The sequence below is a fragment of the Sylvia atricapilla genome, chromosome 9 (assembly GCF_009819655.1).
Source record: "Sylvia atricapilla isolate bSylAtr1 chromosome 9, bSylAtr1.pri, whole genome shotgun sequence".
Taxonomy (NCBI): Eukaryota; Metazoa; Chordata; class Aves; order Passeriformes; family Sylviidae; genus Sylvia; species Sylvia atricapilla.
Window position 1 is genome coordinate 28,985,271 of NC_089148.1, and position 19,908 is coordinate 29,005,178.

Here is a 19,908-nt window from a genome sequence, read left to right on the forward strand (position 1 = left end):
AGACTTTTCCCAGAACAGCATGACAAGGAGCCAGCCCTTTTCCTCTGCCGTAAAGCAGCATTTTTACACTCCATGCTTGCACTCCTGTGATGTCTGTCCCCACAGAGACCTGCCCTCAGTGCAGCCTTCACACCAAAAGTCACAGTGAGAGCCCTGAGCCCAGGCAGTGCCTGTCTTGGTGCATGGTCACCCTTCAGAAGGGAGAAAAAAAACTTAATTCCAACATCTTCATCCAAGAGCCCTGGACAAAGCTTCTCCAGCAGTGGGTGTGCTCGAGGGCATGGTGAGCACTTGGCTGTTGGTGCCTTGCTGCCATGGTAGAGGAGAGTCCCCAAAAACGGTACATCCACACCCCTTCAGGAATTCTGTACTAGTGAACCTGTTTTCATGATCTCATTAAAAAATTCTCTTTGTTGTCCTTTGCATTTAATTTATGGGGGTTTCATTTGTATCAGTGTGTGATATTTGTAAATGGTCTGTGATGTCCAGCACCTTAGTAATGGAGAGTCAAATTAGAGGGTTTAAATGACCAGCAAAGCCCCAGGGTACCATGGTCTGTTTTGCTGTGTGAGCTCCATCCCTGAGCACTGCAAGTTCTCTCTCACAAATAGAAGAAAGGCAGGGTGGGAGTCCCCTCAAGCCCTCGTGGCTGTCAGGAGGATTCTACAGCTCTGTAGAGTCCAGGAACACCTGGAGCACCTGGGCAGGTCAGAGAGGAGACACGCACGTGTCCAAGTACTGTGGCACAGCTCTGAGTGCTGCCCAGGCACAGGGGTGTTCACTGACACACTGGGGCTGTGGCTCAGGGACAGGGAAGGAGCTGGAGACTCTGCAGGTCTTACTGATGCTTCCTTGCTTATTTTGTTTTACCAACTGCTGTGTGCTCCCAGGCATGTACAGTGGATCCAGCACCAACCACAACGGCCCCTCCCCAGCTGTGCTGCCGCCTCCTCATGACATTCCTTCAAGGCACCTTCCCCTCGACTCTGCCCTGTCCAGCCCACATCACCACCAGTCGCCGCTGGAGAGTGCCAGGGACGGGTATGTGTGTGATGGGAAACGTGCTGGGCCTGTCTGGCATGATAATGGATGATGAATTGTTTATTTTACTTTGCATGGATGCTGTTCAAAAGAAAACACTGGCCCAAAGGAAGCAGTTTTGTTTGTTTTAGAATCAAGGACTTATTTTGGTTTTCACAGGACCTCAGGAGGTCATGTCATCTGTGCCCTGTGCAAAGCAGGGCAAACTTGGGCATCAGGTCGTTCAGGGCCTTGTCCTTGTCTTTGACAAAACACAATGGGATTTTTTTTTTTTCTTCATAGCATGCAGTTACATTTAGATTTTGATTTTGTTTTTTAATTCTTGCTGGATGACTTCTCGTAGGTTTGGATAAGCACCGAGAACTTTTCTCAGCTAACATGAGAAACCTCTCCAAGGGTAAAACCCGAACTATGACTCACTCAGGAATCAGGCTGTGTTTGCCTTAGTAAGACTCACTCGGTGTCAGAGCCACGGGCTTTCTCACTTCCTTGCTCTCTGATAAGGTTTTCTGCAATGCACCTCTGAGCAGCAGGCTTTACCCAGGCAGATCCTAATCAGGGAAGAGTGTTTAATCCCACTGATTGTATGGATTGCACTGCTACAGCACAGATACAATTGCATGGCCACAGGGTGTGATGTTTCTAAAGCACCGTTTGCTCAAGGCTCTCATAACATCTTCTCAACAGTAAGGAATCTCTGCAAGCCACAAAACTCTGCTCTAACCTTTTTACTCAGAATTTTTTTTTGGTGCGTGACCTCATGCAAATTCAACTTCATACTTACAGTTTCACTTCCCAGCACTTTGGATGGGGAAAGGACTCTGATTTGGCTTTGCTGATGGGAATTTAAGATAGAGAGATTAAAGGCTTTTCTTTTCCTAGGAACATGTTGGTGTCCTTTAGCAAATACAGCAATTAAATGCAGAGTTTTCCCATCCTAGTCCAGTGACTGACCTTTCCCTTCTTTTATATGGGGCAAGGAAAGCCCAGAAGGATTTTAAGCAAAGGGCAGAAGGTAGAGTGTGTGTGGCATGGAAGAGGTACAGCAAGGAAATTTACACCTGGGGTGGTTAGAAAACAGTCTGATTGAGGAAATACAGTTAGGAGCAAACTAGTCCTTATTTTCCTAACTGGGGGGGTGAGTTCTCCAGCAAGCTGAGGTTCTGTACCCTCTGCTCCTTCAGCCTTCTCTTCTGACCTTGGCTGGCAGCAGGTACCAGTGTCCCCCCCCAGTCTGATGGACACACTCATCCTGTCCTTGTCCCATAAAATGCCTGTGCCCAGCCCATCTCCTTCCCTGCCCTGCCACATTCCCGACCTTGTATTTCCTGTTGGCACACTCATTCCCATGGCAGAGCCACAGCCAGCAGGAGGCACTGGGAGTTACTCCACGTAAATAGGAAGCCTTCTGTAGCAGAGAAGGCAGGAATGGAGACAGACACTCCAAAGTGAAGGTTGTCCATGAGCTTTCCCTGCAGGATGGGACTGCCTGAGCCTGTTAGAGTGGGATCCCTCCCTCTGACTGCTCCCAGTGTGCTGCTCAGCTGTTTCCTTGTGGAGTTGGGTCCTAGGGGAGTTAAGGCAAAAAATCTCAACCAAGAATGAAATAAAGTAAGGATATGCTATGGGAAGGATTTAGCAGACTGTCAGGAAGGTGGATTTGCTCCTAAGGCACTTGGTGTTCCGGTGCTGCTAATAAGAAATGAAAGCAAAGGCCTGACCATGGTGAGAGCAACAGACAAGTTTCCAGTTTGAGGGGTTTGGAAGCTCCCAGATGAATTCTCATGGCTGCCCCTGGTGTCTCCATTGCAGAGCACAGCACTTCCAGCAGGAGCAGCATGGTCAGTGGGCTGAGCCTGTCACTGAGCTCCTGCTGCAGACACCCCAGAGTTTCCATCAGAATTGTCTTGCCAATCCCAGCCTCAGTGCAGCGTGGGTTCTTTCTCAGAGGAGACAACAGTGCTGAATTCTTATCTCAGTGCTCATGTACCTAAGTGAAGTCTTTGCCCAAATATCCTATGACAAAATGTGGGAGTGAGATAACAGATTCCTACCCATGAGCCAAACATCAGGGAATGGAGACTGGAATGTACTTCTGAATAGTTATTTTAAAACAGGGCATCCAGTTACATGACATAGCCACTTGGAATTTTTCAGCACCTCAAATACCATTTTCTAAACTCAAAAGAATCTTCATTCAGCATCATCATTCCCAGTCCAAGATCCTTCTGCTGTATTTAACACTTTATGCTTACATTATTCATGACTGCTGAAATGCAGCCCGTACATGACATCTAAATTGCAAGTGCAGAAACTTTGTGTGAACTAATTAATTGCCCTTGAGTTTCATTTAGCACAGTTTTGTTGAAAGCATCCATCGGTTCAAATTCACACTCACATGCTTGGAGCCCCTGGATTACAGGGGGCTCCCCCTTGGCCTGGCAGTGCCATCCCTCCTGGAGGATACAGGAGCTCTGCAGTGGGAAGGGAACCCCTCCCTGGGCACTGCTGCAGCTCTCTGGCACACACTGAGGCTTTGGCCTCATTTGTCAGTGTTTGGGTTTGAGCAGACACACAGAATTCCTGCCCTGTGGATCAGGACCATGACAAGGCTGGATCACATCGTGCAGTCTGTGGCAGGAACCAAGTGATTACTATCAAGAAATCTAATTACTGAGTCATCAAATGTGCAAGGTGCCAAAAACTACATGAGGCAGAGTACAAATAGTCTACTCAAGTTTGACATGAGATTCAGAATTTGATTTAAAGGCTTTTTTCTTTTTTTTTTAACAAAAAAAGCCCTATGTTACACTGTCCTTTGCCAAAGTCAATACCAAGTGCAGCAGTCAATTTTCCCAAATGGTTTGCTGAGACATTTAAATAGTTTGACAAAATTATCTAATTCACTTGAAAATGTTCTAACAGAATCTGACCTCATTACCAAATGTATTTATACTGGCTTTATTCAATATGGAGCACATTTTTTCAAATTCTGGAATGAAGTGTATGCTACACTAAAAAAAATTACTTACATTGATATTAATTTAGCTAAAAGTGGTTGGCTGAGAAATACTTCAGCATGCAGAAAGTGGGTTTGGCATGATCCAGCTTAAAATGTATATTTATTTTTTATTTCAGGTAGCAAGGGTTTATTTTAGCATTTCTTGTAGCATTTGCCATGTATAATGTCAAACTGGGTTTCATTTTGCCCATTGCAAAAATAGTCTATTTTGATTTGTAGCAGAGTGAGGACAGAAAAACAGCTTTTAGTATTAAATCTTGGGTGAATGTTACACTTGGCTTGCTTTCTACTATTTTTTTAGCTGTTATTATCCAAGTCATCTAAAAATGCACTTGGTTTCATTTGTAGACTATCTCCGTAAATTGCGATTTAGAATATTCAATGTGATAAATTATCAGCTTTAATGAAACTGATCTGACTGAAGTTAAGTGAGTTTGAGCGGTGGCACCAAGTTTGGGATTTGCACCAATTTAGTGCAGTGGCCCAACAAGGTGACTTTGTAGGGCCTGAACACGATCCCTGTGTGTGTGACTGAGGCTCTCTGTCACTTGTGCTGCTGTGACAAACAGCACTTCTGTTCCCAACAGGAGCTGGGCCACTGACAGATAATGACTTGATTGGGAGGGTGATGTGTCTCCAAGGGAAAGGGAAGTGAGACCATTTTTTTATACTGCTGTGGTAATTTAGGTCATTTCTGCTCTGTAAACACACCAGTAAATGAAGAAGCAGTGGGATTAAGACATCTGTGATGTGCAGAGGTGGTGATTAATGAGGACTCTGAGCCAAATCTGGTGAGCCTTTGCTATAAAGGATTAGCTCTAAGCAAGGTTAGAGTGAAGGGCTCACACAGCTCCCTTTGCCTGGACTTCTCCCCAGCCAACTGCAGCCAGCTCAAACCAGGGGCCAGACCCCCCTGAAGTGACACTGACCCCCACAGAAAATCACAAGGAACGGGATTTAAGAACTATCAAGTGAAAAGAGACATTTTAATCGCGGTGCTTAAACATCAGAGTTTTTGTTTGCTTGCTTCTTAGCACCTGTTATTTCAAATACCACAGGAATACTTCAGTGTAAAGAGTTCTCTGTTAAAAACTTAGTCCTTCACTTCTCGTTACGTGAAGTAACACGAGGCACACAGAGCCTCCCTTCTGCCCAACACCAGATTTGAAATCCCTGATATTTTTAAGCTTGAAACTAAACACACAGATAAAATCTTGTCAGTTACATGGGGGAGATTCTTTCCTGTGCTATCTCCTTGAGCTGCCAGGACCCAGGCCAGGTAGGAAAACACATTTATGCTCCTAATTCTCATTACTTTAAGAGACAGTTAGGTGTCTTAGCCACTTACACTTGATTCTTATTAATCCTGTTTATTGATTAATCTTTTAAATTAAGTTTGTGAGCTCATATAAATCAGTGGACTAGGAACGGACACACTGTTAAAATCTTTGTAGGAAAGAAACTTTTACTCTCTAGAAGTACTTTAGAGAACTAAATACCTGCAGAGATTTTCTAACAGACCAAGGAGATCCATCCCTCATTCTCTGTGGATTCCATTGGAGAATACTCTTCATTTATAACAGAATACACAAGTCAGTGGTTTAGTCTTCCCTTCAAAAGCACTAAAACCAGTAACAAGAAACAGATATCTCTGACAGCTGAAAACATTTTCAATGGAGGAAGCCAAGAACCCTTCATAATTTATCTCAGTGTTAGGGATCTGAGCACGCAGAAGGGGCATCAGTACATCTGTCCAGAGAGAACAATGTACAGGTGCTGCACTGAGCCCCACGAAACAAAGAACATCACTAATTAAAAGCATCTGCTTTCAAATCCCAAGTCATTCATCTCGTTGTAGAAAATGTGATCAGAATTCATTCATAATCATGTCCAGATAGGCTTATACAGGTTCCTTCCTCCCCTTAAAGCAAAATTAGCGTTAGCATAGGCTTATTCAACAGTTACATGCTTAAGGATAACCTGGTGCTGGATCCTGGGGTAAATATTGTTTGTCCATCAGCAGAAATAGGTGGGCAGCTGTTCATTTGAGTCTCTGAGAGGTCTGGACTGACAGGAGACAACTTCCAGCAGTGCCTCTCAAAGGAAGGGCTGTGGTGCCTGCCCAGAGGAGACACTGTAAGGAAAACGGAGTGAGAAATCAGAGGGTTACAGGAGAAAGTGGGAGGTTAAAGGAGATGCTCAGAGTAACTCAGAAAGCATTTCAGATGGATTTAGCCAGAGCTCTTCTGCATTACATTAATGATTTTAGCCATTACTGGATTTATCCGTAGTTAAATTTACACTTAACATCTGTAAAGCTGCTTTTTCTCTCTTTTTCCAAACGTTGTTTTGTTTTTTTAAGCAAAACTGCTGCGGTTTGATGCAAACCATATACAGCAAACACAGGAGTTTATCACAGTGTAACAAAAATAATGAAGCTATTTTAACATCTCCCACTATTGGGTAGTGTGTTCTACCTGGCAAACCTGAAGACAGCAGACATCAGTACCTGTACAGAAACCACCTGGTAGCATCTTGCTGCCTGTTTGACAGAGAATAATGACCTTAAATGACTGAAATAAGATAGATCAGTCAAGCATGCAGCACATGGCAGATAATCTGGAGTAGGCAGTCTCTGTGTTTGATTACATGTCTTCATAATTGACTTCCTGCCAGTCACTTGAACCTAAGGCACTGCTCTTTATTTAAATACGTTTTGATATTTCTTTGACCATATTAATAAGGCTTTTCTTTCACTCCAAAATACCTTTTCTTGCTAGATTGTCGGCAGGAATAATTTTTCATATCTCACTCATGTGTAGTTACTTCCACTGTAGCGCTTCATCAGCTTCATTTCAGAGGTTATTAAACAAACCCTTATAAATACCCACATCCTTTGGAGTGGCACAGTTCCCATAATGATCCCTGTGAGGAACTGCTCTGCAGAAATTGTGCATCTCAGGTCAGAACAATTGTAGAGATACTCGTGTGACACAGAACGAGTGTGTTTGTGTGTTTTGTGGGCTTGTGTATAGGATGAAAAGTGTGACAAACAGTCATATTCTGTGCCACACTCACACATGTGTTTGTTAGAGCAGACAGGGAGTATTCCAGTATTTCAGGAAGCCCCTCTGGGCCCAAGAGCAGGCCCACACAGAAAACCCCTGCGTGTACCAGGAGAGGACTCTTAGGGCTCCTTTGTGATTCTGAACATGAAATTTATTTTGGATCACTGTTACTGGCATCACTAAAAATATTCTAAAGCAATTAAATGACCTACAGCTCTTCAGTCACATGAAAGTTCCTGTGGATAGCATTTTCCATAATATTGATGCAGCCCCTCCCACTCCTTAGAGCTGAGCAGCCCCTGCACTTGTGGACTCGGCTCAGTGTGGGCGAGCAAAGGTGCAGAACTGGATCCAGGTAACCCAAAGCAGCATTTTGAGTGAAAATGAGTCCTTTGTATTTGTGTAAAAGCCAGAAAAAGGCTGCCATTGCCTGGGCACTACTTTCAGGGTGTGACACCCAGGTGTGTCACAGGCTGCAGCCGCAGCAGAGCAGGGACAGAGCCTCTGGCCGTGCTCCTGGGAAAACCAGAGACACGGTGTGGTACCTTGGAGTGCCTTGTTGTACCCTGGAGTCACAGCCCCAGGACGTGGGTGCTCACTGTTTACAGGAAAAGGTAAGAAATGCCACGACGCCCAGCAAGGTGATGTGTGTTGAAGGATTTATTATAAATCAGGGAGAGGGGGGGAAAAGGAGAGAAGGAAAAGATTCTTTGCATTCCAGAAACATAGCCAGAGGCACCTGGCAGTGATTAGTGCAAAGGTTCACCAAACTTCAGATAGAGTCTGTCTTACAAAAAAGTCCAAAAGAGTGAACGGTGTAACTGTTTCCTGAGCACGTGCTGACAGAAATTCCCGTAGGGCAAGACCCAGAACAGAAACACGTGGCCAGAGATTGGGCTCTATCCAGGGACCTGATTAGCAGAGCTTTACACATCATTTTTAATATTATGGGAAGAGATGAAAATCCGTGTTAACTTTTTTTTCCATTAAAAAAAAAAATAATCTCCTGGTCCTGGAACTGAATTGGACTTTCTCACAATATCAGTGACTATAATGCTTGGGGGAGAGATTTTATGAATGAACTGGTTGGTGTGCTGGGTTTTATGGGAGAACCTCATCTCATGGAAACTCTCAGTTCCTGTAAGTGGCTACAGTGCTGCACTTCAGATGAAATGTGGAGCTGCTTTGGTTTGTGCTTCTTACTCTGGTGCTTTATTTGCTGTTTTTCTTCACGTTAATCTGAGTTAAAACGCGATTCTCAAAAATCACCAATTGTTTGATCTGGCAGTACTGCTGTGCATGGAACTGTTACAGAATGGTCCTATAACCCAAAATATACAAAAAATGATTTGACATAAAGGACAGATGTTTTTCAGCCTGGATTTGGTCCCGTTTCCACTGAACTCAATGGGATATGGGTTGAGATTCTTTGCCTAGCTGAGGAATCTGCCAATCAAGCCATCATGCCATTAAAAAAAAAAACAAATCTAGACAGTTTTCATATTGGAAACATCCCTGTCTTACATACTTCCATTTGCAGTTATACTTCATTCCTATTTATAATTAAAAAAATCTTAGTTTGAATGTATTTTCATTATTTTCCAATTTTCAGTTCCACTCAGTATTTACTAAGTATACTATATGTAGTGTTTGGCAGTCAAGGTCTAGTCAAGCTTTCTTACCTTTGAAAGGAGCTTTATAATTTCTTCTTCTGTTTATTTGTCCTGGAAGTAGTATTGAACAAAGACTAAAGCAGAGGGCAAATCTATTTCTTCCTCAGACTAAAAGCACTGTGGATATATAGAAAACACCTATCCAGACACAGTGATGGAAATCTCAGAACAATCCATGTCCATCTGTATTTATTTTTTTTTGGTTCTTTATGTTGCACTGGTATTGCAGCAGGACATTTGCTGTGCATTGGGAGAATACAGAGACCCTTAAACATCCCTGCTGCTTGGGGAGGCTGGGAGTGCAGACAGGATCAGTGATTCTAAAGCAAAGTCGTGATACTTGCAGCCTTTAGGAAGGTTTCCTGTAGGTCACTGACAGCTCATACACAGGCAGCCTGACTTACAATTTAATATAAACTTCCACCATCCAGAATCTATTGTTAAAGCATGATCACAAGAAAGTTTATATAAAAAGTTTTACTGAGATTTGTTTGAGATTCTTAATGGTGTGCACTTAGAAAGGGAGAGGAAGACCAATTTTTTGTGTGTTTTGACTTTTAATCTTCCCATTTTAAAAAGTCCTTCTGTTAGGACCAAGGTTTCTGAGCATTACCACCAAGATTTCTGAGGATTCCCATTGATGGGAGTGACAAACGCTTTCCAGTAGAACTGAGGAACTGGTTTGTTGTCCATGAGTGACACTTGGTTTCATGATTCTTTGTGGGTAGAATCCTACTTCACTGCAGGAGTTCCTGTGGGAAGGGCTGTGAGCTGGGCATTTTCAGTCAGTGTTGGTGCAGAAATGTGCACAGTGCCACAGACAGGGTGGTTACTGAGTTAGGCTCAGCTTTCCCAAAGTTTCCATTTGGTTGTGTGTATGAATCACGTAAGATTTTTCTGAGTAGTCCTTTCCCTTGATTACCTGCTGATGCCTCCTCAGAAGGAAGCATTGCCCCTGCAATCCCCCCTGAAATCCTGGCTCCCTCAGACAGGAATTCCATCTCCAGCACCATCCTCCAGTGGTGCTTCAGGGGGAACTGGAAAAGGCCTCCAGTACGTGGTCAGTCACCCTGAGCCGTGTGGGGAGGGAAGAGAGCAGAATTCCTCTCTGCCTCCATGGGCGATCACTTTACATCCTGAAGCACAAGATGTGACTACCCCTCGCTTAGCACGGAAATGTTGGTTTTGGCCATTAAATTCTTCAGTCCCTTTGTAAAAAAAATAGGTATTTTGTTTGATTCTGTGGCTCCTGTGGCTGTGAATGGCACAAGCCAGGGCATGCTGTGTGAGCAAAATGTTCCTTTTGTTTCCAGCCAAGCTCCTTCTCGCCGTGGTACATGTCCTGTTGCTCCTGTGTCTTGGACAGGGTGGAGAGAAGGCTCCTCCATCACACCCTTGTATGGCCCTCAACAGAAATATTCCATAGAGCCAGCAGCCCTCAAATGTAATGAATTAAGGAAGGATACAATTTTTTTTTTCATGCCTGTGAGAGTATTTATATCTTTTTATATATAGCTATATATAGGCACAGATATATATTAAAAGGCCCCAAAGGACCTGCAAATTTACTGAATTATGCAAGTCACAATTAAGGTAAAATATATGGTATATATTTATTATTACTATCCAAACCAAAGCAAACTGTGGTTGTAGTACAGTATTAACAGGAAATGTGCAGACTATTAGTTATTGAAACACACATGCCTGAGCTACTGCCTGGGAATTTTAGTGTATCCAGCTGAGTTCCTGCTGTAAGTCTTTCAGTCTTTCACCTTCCACACAGAAGGCATCACCTTTTAGGCTCTAATGCATAATCTGTTTCATTTGTACCAGGAATGATTCCTCCTTTTTAACAAGCTGAGTATCACAGCAACCTAATTAGTAGGCAGATATTCAGGAGAGAATTAAAAACACAGCACTGGAGACTGGACAGTTTCACTGATGGAAATCTCCCCTTGAGCGTGCCAGAGCACATTCACACATGCACACACACACACAGGGTAATATTTTAGAGACCAGCTTGAGCTGCAGGGATTGTGATGAATATTTTTAAGGACACAGATCCCCATGATGGCCACTTGTGCTAACACAGCCAGATTCTTCTGCTGAGCAAAATTCTTTCCTAGCTGAAAACTGTGCCTTAACTTCCAGGAAACATATTAAATTCCTTGTTGGGAGAGCCCAAGCAGAACATAGCCAATTTTTATGGTGAGCTGCCCAACTCTGTGAAACTCTCTTGATGCAGAGGAGGCGGCGATGCTCAGGCATTACCCCGAGCTGTCGGGGTTCCAGCTGAGGTTCCTGCTCCTAGGATACAGCTGCCCACGGGCAGCAATGTTTGCTGAGCAGCAAACAGCACTGGGGCAGGAGCAGCGAGCTGGCAGCTCCACAACTCTCAGCATTCCCAGCTGGAGCAGGCTCTGCACCCCTCTGCCCTCGCAGGGACCTCACCACCCTTAAACACTCATCTCAGAGGTTTCGAGGCACGAACCCTGTTGAGCTCACACACATGAAAAACAGGAATGCAAGAGTGTGAGCGGGGACAAGCGCTGCTTTAAAAATAACAATAAAAACTTAAATTCTTCTCCCGTGGTTAAGATTTAAGTAGCCTCTGGGAGTAGTTAAACTGGGTAGGGAAGCTGGGGTTTGCAGTATTCCCACAGCTGGATACCTAAGTGTACCATTTTTGTTCGACAAGCACAGAATTTAGCAACACGATGGCCCATCCTGACAAAGCGCTGGGAGCAGCCCGGCAGGTCTCTATGGCGTGCTGCGTTTCCCAGCAGTAGCCGGGACAAGACATTCCAAGAGCAGGCAGAGGAAACCCAACACAGGCAGTTGCAGAGGACTCGCTCCCCAGAAGCATTTCCCTCCCCTATTCAGAGTGGTTTCTGGCTCATCCCCGCATCGGAGTTTTTAGTACATCTTTTGTTTCTCTTTTAAACGCGTGTGTGGTCATTCCCCATATAAATGTCACTATCATGAGCTCTTTTAGCTATTATCTTTCCAACGAAAACAACTGCAGTCTTTCTAATCTCCTTCCACATGGAAGCATTTCCAGGCTTTCTAAGGGCGCTGCTGGCGCGTGGAGGGCGCTGTGTGCCCGTCCCTGTGTGCCGTGGCCGGGCAGGGCCGCAGACAGCGCCGTGGCCGATCGGGCTGTGGCGGATCGGGCTGTGGTGGATCGGGGCCGTGGTGGATCGGGGCCGTGGTGGATCGGGCTGTGGAGGATCGGGCTGTGGCGGATTAGGGCCGTGGCCGATCGGGGCCGTGGCCGATCGGGGTGTGGCCGATCGGGGTGTGGCGGATCGGGGTGTGGCGGATCGGGGCCGTGGCCGATCGGGGTGTGACGGATCGGGGTGTGGCCGATCGGGGTGTGGCCGATCGGGGTGTGATGGATCGGGGCCGGGCGGATCGGGGCCGTGGCCGATCGGGGTGTGACGGATCGGGGCCGTGGCCGATCGGGCTGTGGCGGATCGGGGCCGTGGCGGATCGGGGCCGTGGTGGATCGGGGTGTGGCCGATCGGGGTGTGGCGGATCGGGGTGTGGCGGATCGGGGTGTGGTGGATCGGGGTGTGGCGGATCGGGGTGTGGCGGATCGGGGTGTGGTGGATCGGGGTGTGGCGGATCGGGGTGTGGTGGATCGGGGTGTGGCGGATCGGGGCCGTGGCCGATCGGGGTGTGGCCGATCGGGGTGTGATGGATCGGGGTGTGGCCGATCGGGGTGTGGCGGATCGGGGCCGTGGCCGATCGGGGCCGTGGTGGATCGGGGTGTGGTGGATCGGGGTGTGGTGGATCGGGGTGTGGTGGATCGGGGTGTGGTGGATCGGGGCCGTGGCCGATCGGGGTGTGATGGATCGGGGTGTGGCCGATCGGGGTGTGGCGGATCGGGGCCGTGGCTGATCGGGGCCGTGGTGGATCGGGGTGTGGTGGATCGGGGTGTGGTGGATCGGGGTGTGGTGGATCGGGGTGTGGTGGATCGGGGCCGTGGCCGATCGGGGTGTGGCGGATCGGGGTGTGGCGGATCGGGGTGTGGTGGATCGGGGTGTGATGGATCGGGGCCGGGCGGATCGGGGCCGTGGCCGATCGGGGTGTGGTGGGTCGGGGCCGTGGCCGATCGGGGTGTGGCGGATCGGGGTGTGGTGGATCGGGGTGTGGCGGATCGGGGTGTGGCGGATCGGGGTGTGGCGGATCGGGGTGTGGTGGATCGGGGTGTGGCGGATCGGGGTGTGGTGGATCGGGGTGTGGTGGATCGGGGCCGTGGCCGATCGGGGTGTGGTGGATCGGGGTGTGGTGGATCGGGGTGTGGTGGATCGGGGCCGTGGCGGATCGGGGCTCTGGCACATCGCGGCTCTGGCAGAATCTCGGCCGTGGCGGATCGGGGCTGTGGCGGACCGCAGCTGTGGCCGATCGAGGCTCTGGCAGAATCTCGGCCGTGGCGGATCGGGGTGTGGCGGACCGCAGCTGTGGCCGATCGGGCTGTGGCGGACCGCAGCTGTGGCCGATCGCGGCTCTGGCAGAATCTCGGCCGTGGTGGATCTCGGCCGTGGCCGATGGCGGCTGTGACGGACCGCGGCTGTGGCGGATCTCAGCTGTGGCGGATTCCAGCCATGGCCGATCGCGGCCGTGGCAGAATCGCGGCTGTGGCACATCGGGCCGTGCCGGACCTGGGCCGTGGCGGATCTCAGCCGCGCCGGGTCTCGGCCGTGGCAGATTTCGGCTGTGGACGATGGCTGCCGTGGCGGATCTGGGCCGTGCCGGAGCCCGGCCGTGCCGGGTCTCAGCCGTGGCAGGTCTCAGCCGTGGCAGGTCTCAGCCGTGGCAGGTCTCAGCCGTGCCGGGTCTCAGCCGTGCCGGAGCCGGCCGTGGCAGGTCTCAGCCGTGCCGTACCTCAGCCGTGCCGGAGCCGGCCGTGGCCGCCCTGCCTGGCACAGCTCCGCACACACGGGCCCGCAGAGCGCTCGCAGGGAGCGCGGCTCACGGCAGCTCCCCGAGTCCAGCCCGGCCCCACGGAGCCCTTGCAGGGAAAGCTGCGTTCCCAGGGGAGCTGCCCCTGGCCTGTGGCTGCCGCTGCGCGAATAAACCCGGTGTTTTCCCTGCAGCTGCCCCTCGGCAGCGCGGGCTCCGCGGAGCGTTTGCTCCCTGACCTGAGCCGAGCACAGGCGGCCCCCGCTCCTCTCCGGCACCTTTGGAGCCCCAGGCCTTTTCCAAACCAGAACAAACGGGATATTTTTCTCCTTACCTGTTGGCTCCTTTAATTCAACAGTAGCCCTCTTTATTTTACATATTACTGAGCAGCACTTACGCAGGGAGTACCTTTCTCACAAAAATTGTTTCCCTGTTCTTGCTATTTGACTTGAAAATATCTTTGCCTTCACCCACTGAACAACGCTAGTTTAATTCCTCGATTTAGCTTGGGGAGATTTCAGTCTTTGTGGTTTGCATTATAGGTCTTGCTTCCTTGTTTTGGGAGATGGAATTATTTGGGCATAGGATGGGCTTAGACCGGTTGATTTAAACCCCTTCTAATATTTAGAGCATCGCTGTGACAGCTTTTGGCAGCGTTCCTGTGCCTCTCATGTTAAATTTGGTTAAGCTGTTGTCACCATTTATTCACAGTTCCCCTCTGTTTACCTCCTGCACACTCCATGTAGTGCTTAGCCCTCACTGGAGCACAGCCTCGCTCCCAGGGTCAGTCCAGCTGCTCCCAGAAGCCGTCGTGTGAAGTGATGGTTTATGATGTTTAAACAGCTTGTGCAGGGGTAGAGGAAGACACCAGTGAGAGATTGAAGTTTTTATTTAGTTAATTTTTGTCTGCCTCCAACCGTTTGTGCTCAGTTTTTTTTTTTTTTTTTCAAGCTCGGTGACATCTCTTACAACCTGCAGAGGTTGTTTTGGTTTTCTTCCTGAGGTTCTGTAGCTGGGAAGTTTCCACAGGGTGGCTCTCAGTGAGGTGGATTTTGCAACATCGGAAGGTTCTGGTGCTGCTCAGAGGGATCCTTCTTAGGTTTAGCAAAAGCTCTGGAGGCAGCAGAGAGTGTATTTAAACTCCTCATGGTTCCTGTGCTGTTTGACAGGGCAGCACTGGGCTGTGGAGCACGGGGCCCCTTGTCACAGCTGTACCAGATCCACTCTTTGCTCATCTGCAGAGGGAAACCAAGGCTTTTCTTTCTCTTGGCTGCAGCCTGACCCTGTTACAGCGTTACCCCCTTAAGCTGTGAAGGCACTTAAACAATTTACTTGCATTTACTCATTCTAACTACATTTTCCACTTCTGTTTCTGGACATGTATCTCAGGTCACAAAATCCTAAATCAAACTGAGCTGTGTTTAAGTTGCTCACTGAGGAGTGGTGTCATTTTGATTCTGTCCTTATGGCAAGTGCAGGAGGTCAGTATAAAGGAGCAGCATTCTTTGTCTAACTCTCTTGCCTCCTAGCAAATATCTGAAGTTGCACTGCATTGTTGTCCTTTTTTTCAATATAATTTGTACCTGCAAAACAGACTTCTCTATAGCTTGGCCCTTATGGAAATAGTTCATTCAAGTATTTCATTTTGCCATCTTATGATGTGATATGTGAAGTTTTTCTGTATTTTCTTTTTCTAGGCTTGCTCCCAACATAATCTCTCCACTTGTCAGCCCCCTGAAAGCTTTAGTTCCACCTTCCCTCTTGCAGAAACACGGCTCTCCATCATCCCACAGCCAGTCACCCACCGGGCAGCAGTTTTCTGGGATTCCAAATACACCATACGCCCCATTTCCCAACCAGTCTGTACAGCAGGGATCTCAAGGTAACTCTTCCCTCTTCTTGTTTTTTGCAACTTTTCTAATTTCTAGCTGGAGAGAAAGATTTTATTTTTCTTTTTTACATTTGGCTAACACTGTCATTAACATTTCAGTGGGAACTCCAGTTTTTAAACTGGACTGGTGTGCATACAGATGGAAATTTTCAGACAGGTCCATGCTGTGATACGTCATCATAATGGGGAAAGCTGTCCCAAGAGCAGATTTATTGCATTTATTCAAGTCCTTCAGTAGAAGGCTGCTGGCCATGCACCTCCCCTGACTGGTCATCCAGCCTGGAGAGTGACCCTGCAGGAGCCATCCACTCCCAAAATAACGGGCTGAGGCACACCTTGGCAGTGTCCTGCTCAGTCCACTCACAGTGATGCACAAGACATGGAATTAGACAAAGAAAACAAACATTTTTTCATTTCTTATTTGGAAGTTTAGCTTGTTTTATGTTATGTAGTAAGATGTAAATACGCTCTGTACAACTGTCGAGTGCCCGTGGGACTTGAGGACAGGAATAGGAGCAGTAAGCAGCTGTCCCACAGCTTAATTTAAAACATTTTTTTAATTACTCAGCCTTTTTAATTGCGAGCTTACATACCTATTCTGGAATTCTACTGTGGGAACTAATTAATGTTCCTGAAATTTCTGAGGCACAAATTAGCAAGAGATATTATTATCACAGATTCTTCCAGTAACAGGAGCTTGCATATTTCAGAAATCTGTTATGCAATCCAGATGGTGAGCTGCTAAAATGTGGTAAATATTCCCAATAAAGAAGTGTGCAGGACATCTGTCTGCTTGCAAGAGCCTGAGCACAAACCCGTGAGCAGCTCCCAGCTGGGATGGGGTTGGGTATCCCAAAAATTCCCTCAGCCCCTTGTTCTCTCAGCAGTGTTTTTGCTCTTTGGCTGGACAAGCTTAGTCTGAAAAGTTAAAGCATATTATATTTAATGATTTGTGCTGAAGGAAAAACTAACTCAACCTGATGCTCAACAGATTATTCAATTTAAAAAGATTAACTCTGTAAGGGAGAAGTGGCAGATTTATGATAGCATATAATGATCTATGATTATGTTGCTATAATGAGCTAAATAACTACAAGCCACAAGAGGAAAGTTTAGCAGCTCATTACTACAGCAGAAACAAATGCATAGACAGAACAAGTTCTGAACCACTTAAATAAATTGACTTTATTCCTTAAGAAAACCACATTTCCTTTTGAATGAATTGTTGCTTTCTAAGTGTTATGTCATGTGGTTTTTGAAAAAGCAATAATTTTCCACTTTGGCCAAATGTTGAAGTATTATTATAAATTAATTATGGAAATGGTCATTCCAAAATCAGTTTTGATTAGCAGCCTTTGAAACCAATTATCTGTAACCTGTACTTAGCTGTACTTGCTCTACTTTTTATTCTTTTTTTTTTTTGCCTCTCAGTTCATTAATAGCACGGTTTTTCAAATGGAATCTGTAATAATTTGGGAGTTTTGAATTTTTGCCAAGAAAAGGTACACCACATAAAGCTGACGTGGAACCAGGCCTCTGTACAGAAGCACATAAACAGTGTGGATGTGGATTTTTTTTGGAGATGGCAGCTTCATCAGGCTGGTAGCAGAAATATTGATAATGAAAGAACAAGCTGACATTATTTATATGTTTTAACCTAGCTGTAGTAAGATCACATGGAAATCATTACATGCTGAAAGAATCTGGCAGGCAGTGGAATCCTGTAGTTATTTATACCTGACATGATTTCTTGTCAGAAATTTTATGGAATTTGAAACGCTGAGATTTATTTGCAAATGCATGTAAATGACACGACATAACAAGACAGCATTTAATAGGCATATTCCAATTATTTGCTCATTACATCATTCATTTTAAAGCTGCTTGAAGTTTTCTAGGCTGTGCCTTGGAGAAGCAGAGGCAGCCAGTGCACTGTGTGAAGTGGTTAAGGGCAGCTTTTCTGCCACAAATTATTTCAAAGAAAAAATTTAACTAAATGTTATGTTTGGAACTCAGTTTATTCCTTTATGAGCTGTTATATTTCTACATCTACTGTACATAAAACATTTAACAGTGATCATTTAAACTGACAGGGCTTTTTAGTAAACTCTTCATATGAAAATAACCTCAGAAAATTCTTGATTTAAATCAAAACTGAAGGAAAACCTGAAATCCATGTGGCAAAAAAAATACTGGTGGAACACTTATTGCCAAGTTGGTACTACAGATTTGCACTCCAGAAGGAGCAGGGATGTCTGCACTGGACCAGCCTTCCTGCTGACTTTGTGCTTTAACCCCTGAAGGGAGTCTTTTTTAGGAACTTGTAAAAAATGCTCCCTGATTAGTTTACTCTAATCAGCCGTATGTGGTTGTTAACTGAACACTTAGTTATGGGATTTTAATCATATTTTAATCCCCCATATTTTCTGAGTGGAGCATTTAAATAAATCGAAAGGAACCACAACTAAATGCAATGAACACAAAGGGTCAGAAATGCCATTTTTAGCGTCATGCTTTGTTCTACCTGACTTGTGTTCCTGCTGCACCCTTTCCCTTCCTCACTCCATGGTTTTTCTTTAGTTTTATACCTGCATTTATCCCACCTTGCAGGCATGTTAGAGCAGGGAAAGGGCATTTCTCTGTATTTTCTCTGTGAAGCACTTGGCAGAAATCAGGACCTGGTGAATTTAAGGCAGTAGCACCAGGATTTTCCTACAGCCCTCTCTTCCCTGGGTGGCTCCAGGAACACTTTTTCCTCTGCCTCCTCAGATTATCTCACAGTGGTGCTGAGGGATAAGCACTGCAATCCAAAAGAGGATTTCATTGCTTATGGCAGCTCTTTTCCAGACTGATTCTGAGGCAGTTCTCTGCTTCAGGTATTTCCAGACAGTGTAACTTAAAACACTTCAAAACAACCTTTCCCCACAGGTCTTGGGAAAAGCCTGGACCCGACTAGTTTCAATCCAGTTCTGTCATGCTTGGCTGCTCTCTGCTTTTCTAAGCCACTGTGCCAGCTCTGTAGATCATGCAGGTTTTTAATTGATATAACAAAGGCAAGCCTGGGAGCACAAGGCAAGGACAGCAGTTACAGGGATAGAGAAAGTACACGTCATGCCTTCCCTAGGAGTGATGTCTATTGCAGACAGTCTGGAAAAGGTTCATTTTTTTAATTTATTTTTCTCTAGCAGTGTGTCTTAAGTGCTCTCTGCAACCAGTTGTGCCTTCTTTGAAGCCAAGTGTCTCTTTTTTTCACTGCTCATCTCAAAAGGATGTATTTTTAGAAGGCTTACAGCAGCAAAGAGTTGGTGTTTTGTAAACAGAAAGTGAGGATAATTATCAAAGCCAATCAGTAATGCACTGTACATAAAACCACATCAAAAGAGGGCTGTGCTACCTCTCATAAGGGCTCCTTGGTTCTTTGAGCCAGACTCTCCAGGCAGTAAATAGAGGTGCCTGGCTGTTTATTCCAAGGAAGGACATGCATCATTTAATGCTCAGCTTTCCAAATTTTGGGGCTGCCTTCTCCATAGCAGCAAATACAGCCTAGCAGCCTTGGTACAGAGAGTGTGGTGTCTTCATCTAAGAGTGATCCATTAGGACTTGACTAATCATGGACATCAACACTTTTGGTATTTTGTAGTGGATCATACGTTCTCAAGAAATCAATCATCTAATCCTTGCAGATTCTGCCAAAGCACCTATTGAACTGGGAAGCTTCAGAGCAAATGTTTCACCACTCAGTGATTTTATTCCAGTTCTACTCAAGAGTTGCCTCCCTTGGCCTTATTTATTGCCACCTTAGGAGATGTGAAGTGACCAGACCCCGAGCTTTGCCTGGTACTGTCTGCTTGGTCAGACTTCGGTGGTAGAGGGAAAACACTGACCAGGAGAGAGCTTGCACACTGCAGGAATTGTGAGGGACACATTGACCCCACACAGCCCCAGGGGACAGGCACAGGGATTTAATTTCTGGACAAACAGCCTGAAGGCAGCCCAGCAGGGGCCGAGCTGTCAGCTGGAAATGGGGAAATGGGGCTGGGACTGGGAGTCACTGAACTGCCCCGAGCTTCTGCAGGAGTTCCTCAGGAAATGTTTCAGTCTGAGTAAGACTGAGGGAAGAAAGACAACAGCTCTATATTTTTTCTGGCAATTAGAGGAAAATCCTGAAGCACATTCTGCTAGACTTTAAGCCTAATTTGGTTGACTTTAAGGGAAGGAGAATCATTTCAGAGAAGGTAGGAAAAGGGGTGGCTCACAGGAATGTGCAGTTCGTGTGCAATGCACCTGGAATAAGGAAGAGCTTTG

At 46.4% G+C, this 19,908-nt stretch overlaps 1 protein-coding gene across 1 annotated transcript in view; it reads left to right on the plus strand.

Annotated features, from left to right (window-relative positions):
• Positions 1 to 19,908, plus strand: part of GLIS1 (GLIS family zinc finger 1) — a 181,336-nt gene that overhangs the window by 156,451 nt on the left and 4,977 nt on the right. The window contains exons 7-8 of the mRNA XM_066324562.1: positions 891 to 1,041; positions 15,410 to 15,594. Coding sequence (XP_066180659.1) covers positions 891 to 1,041; positions 15,410 to 15,594 — 336 coding nt within the window. The remainder of the gene's footprint in view (positions 1 to 890; positions 1,042 to 15,409; positions 15,595 to 19,908) is intronic.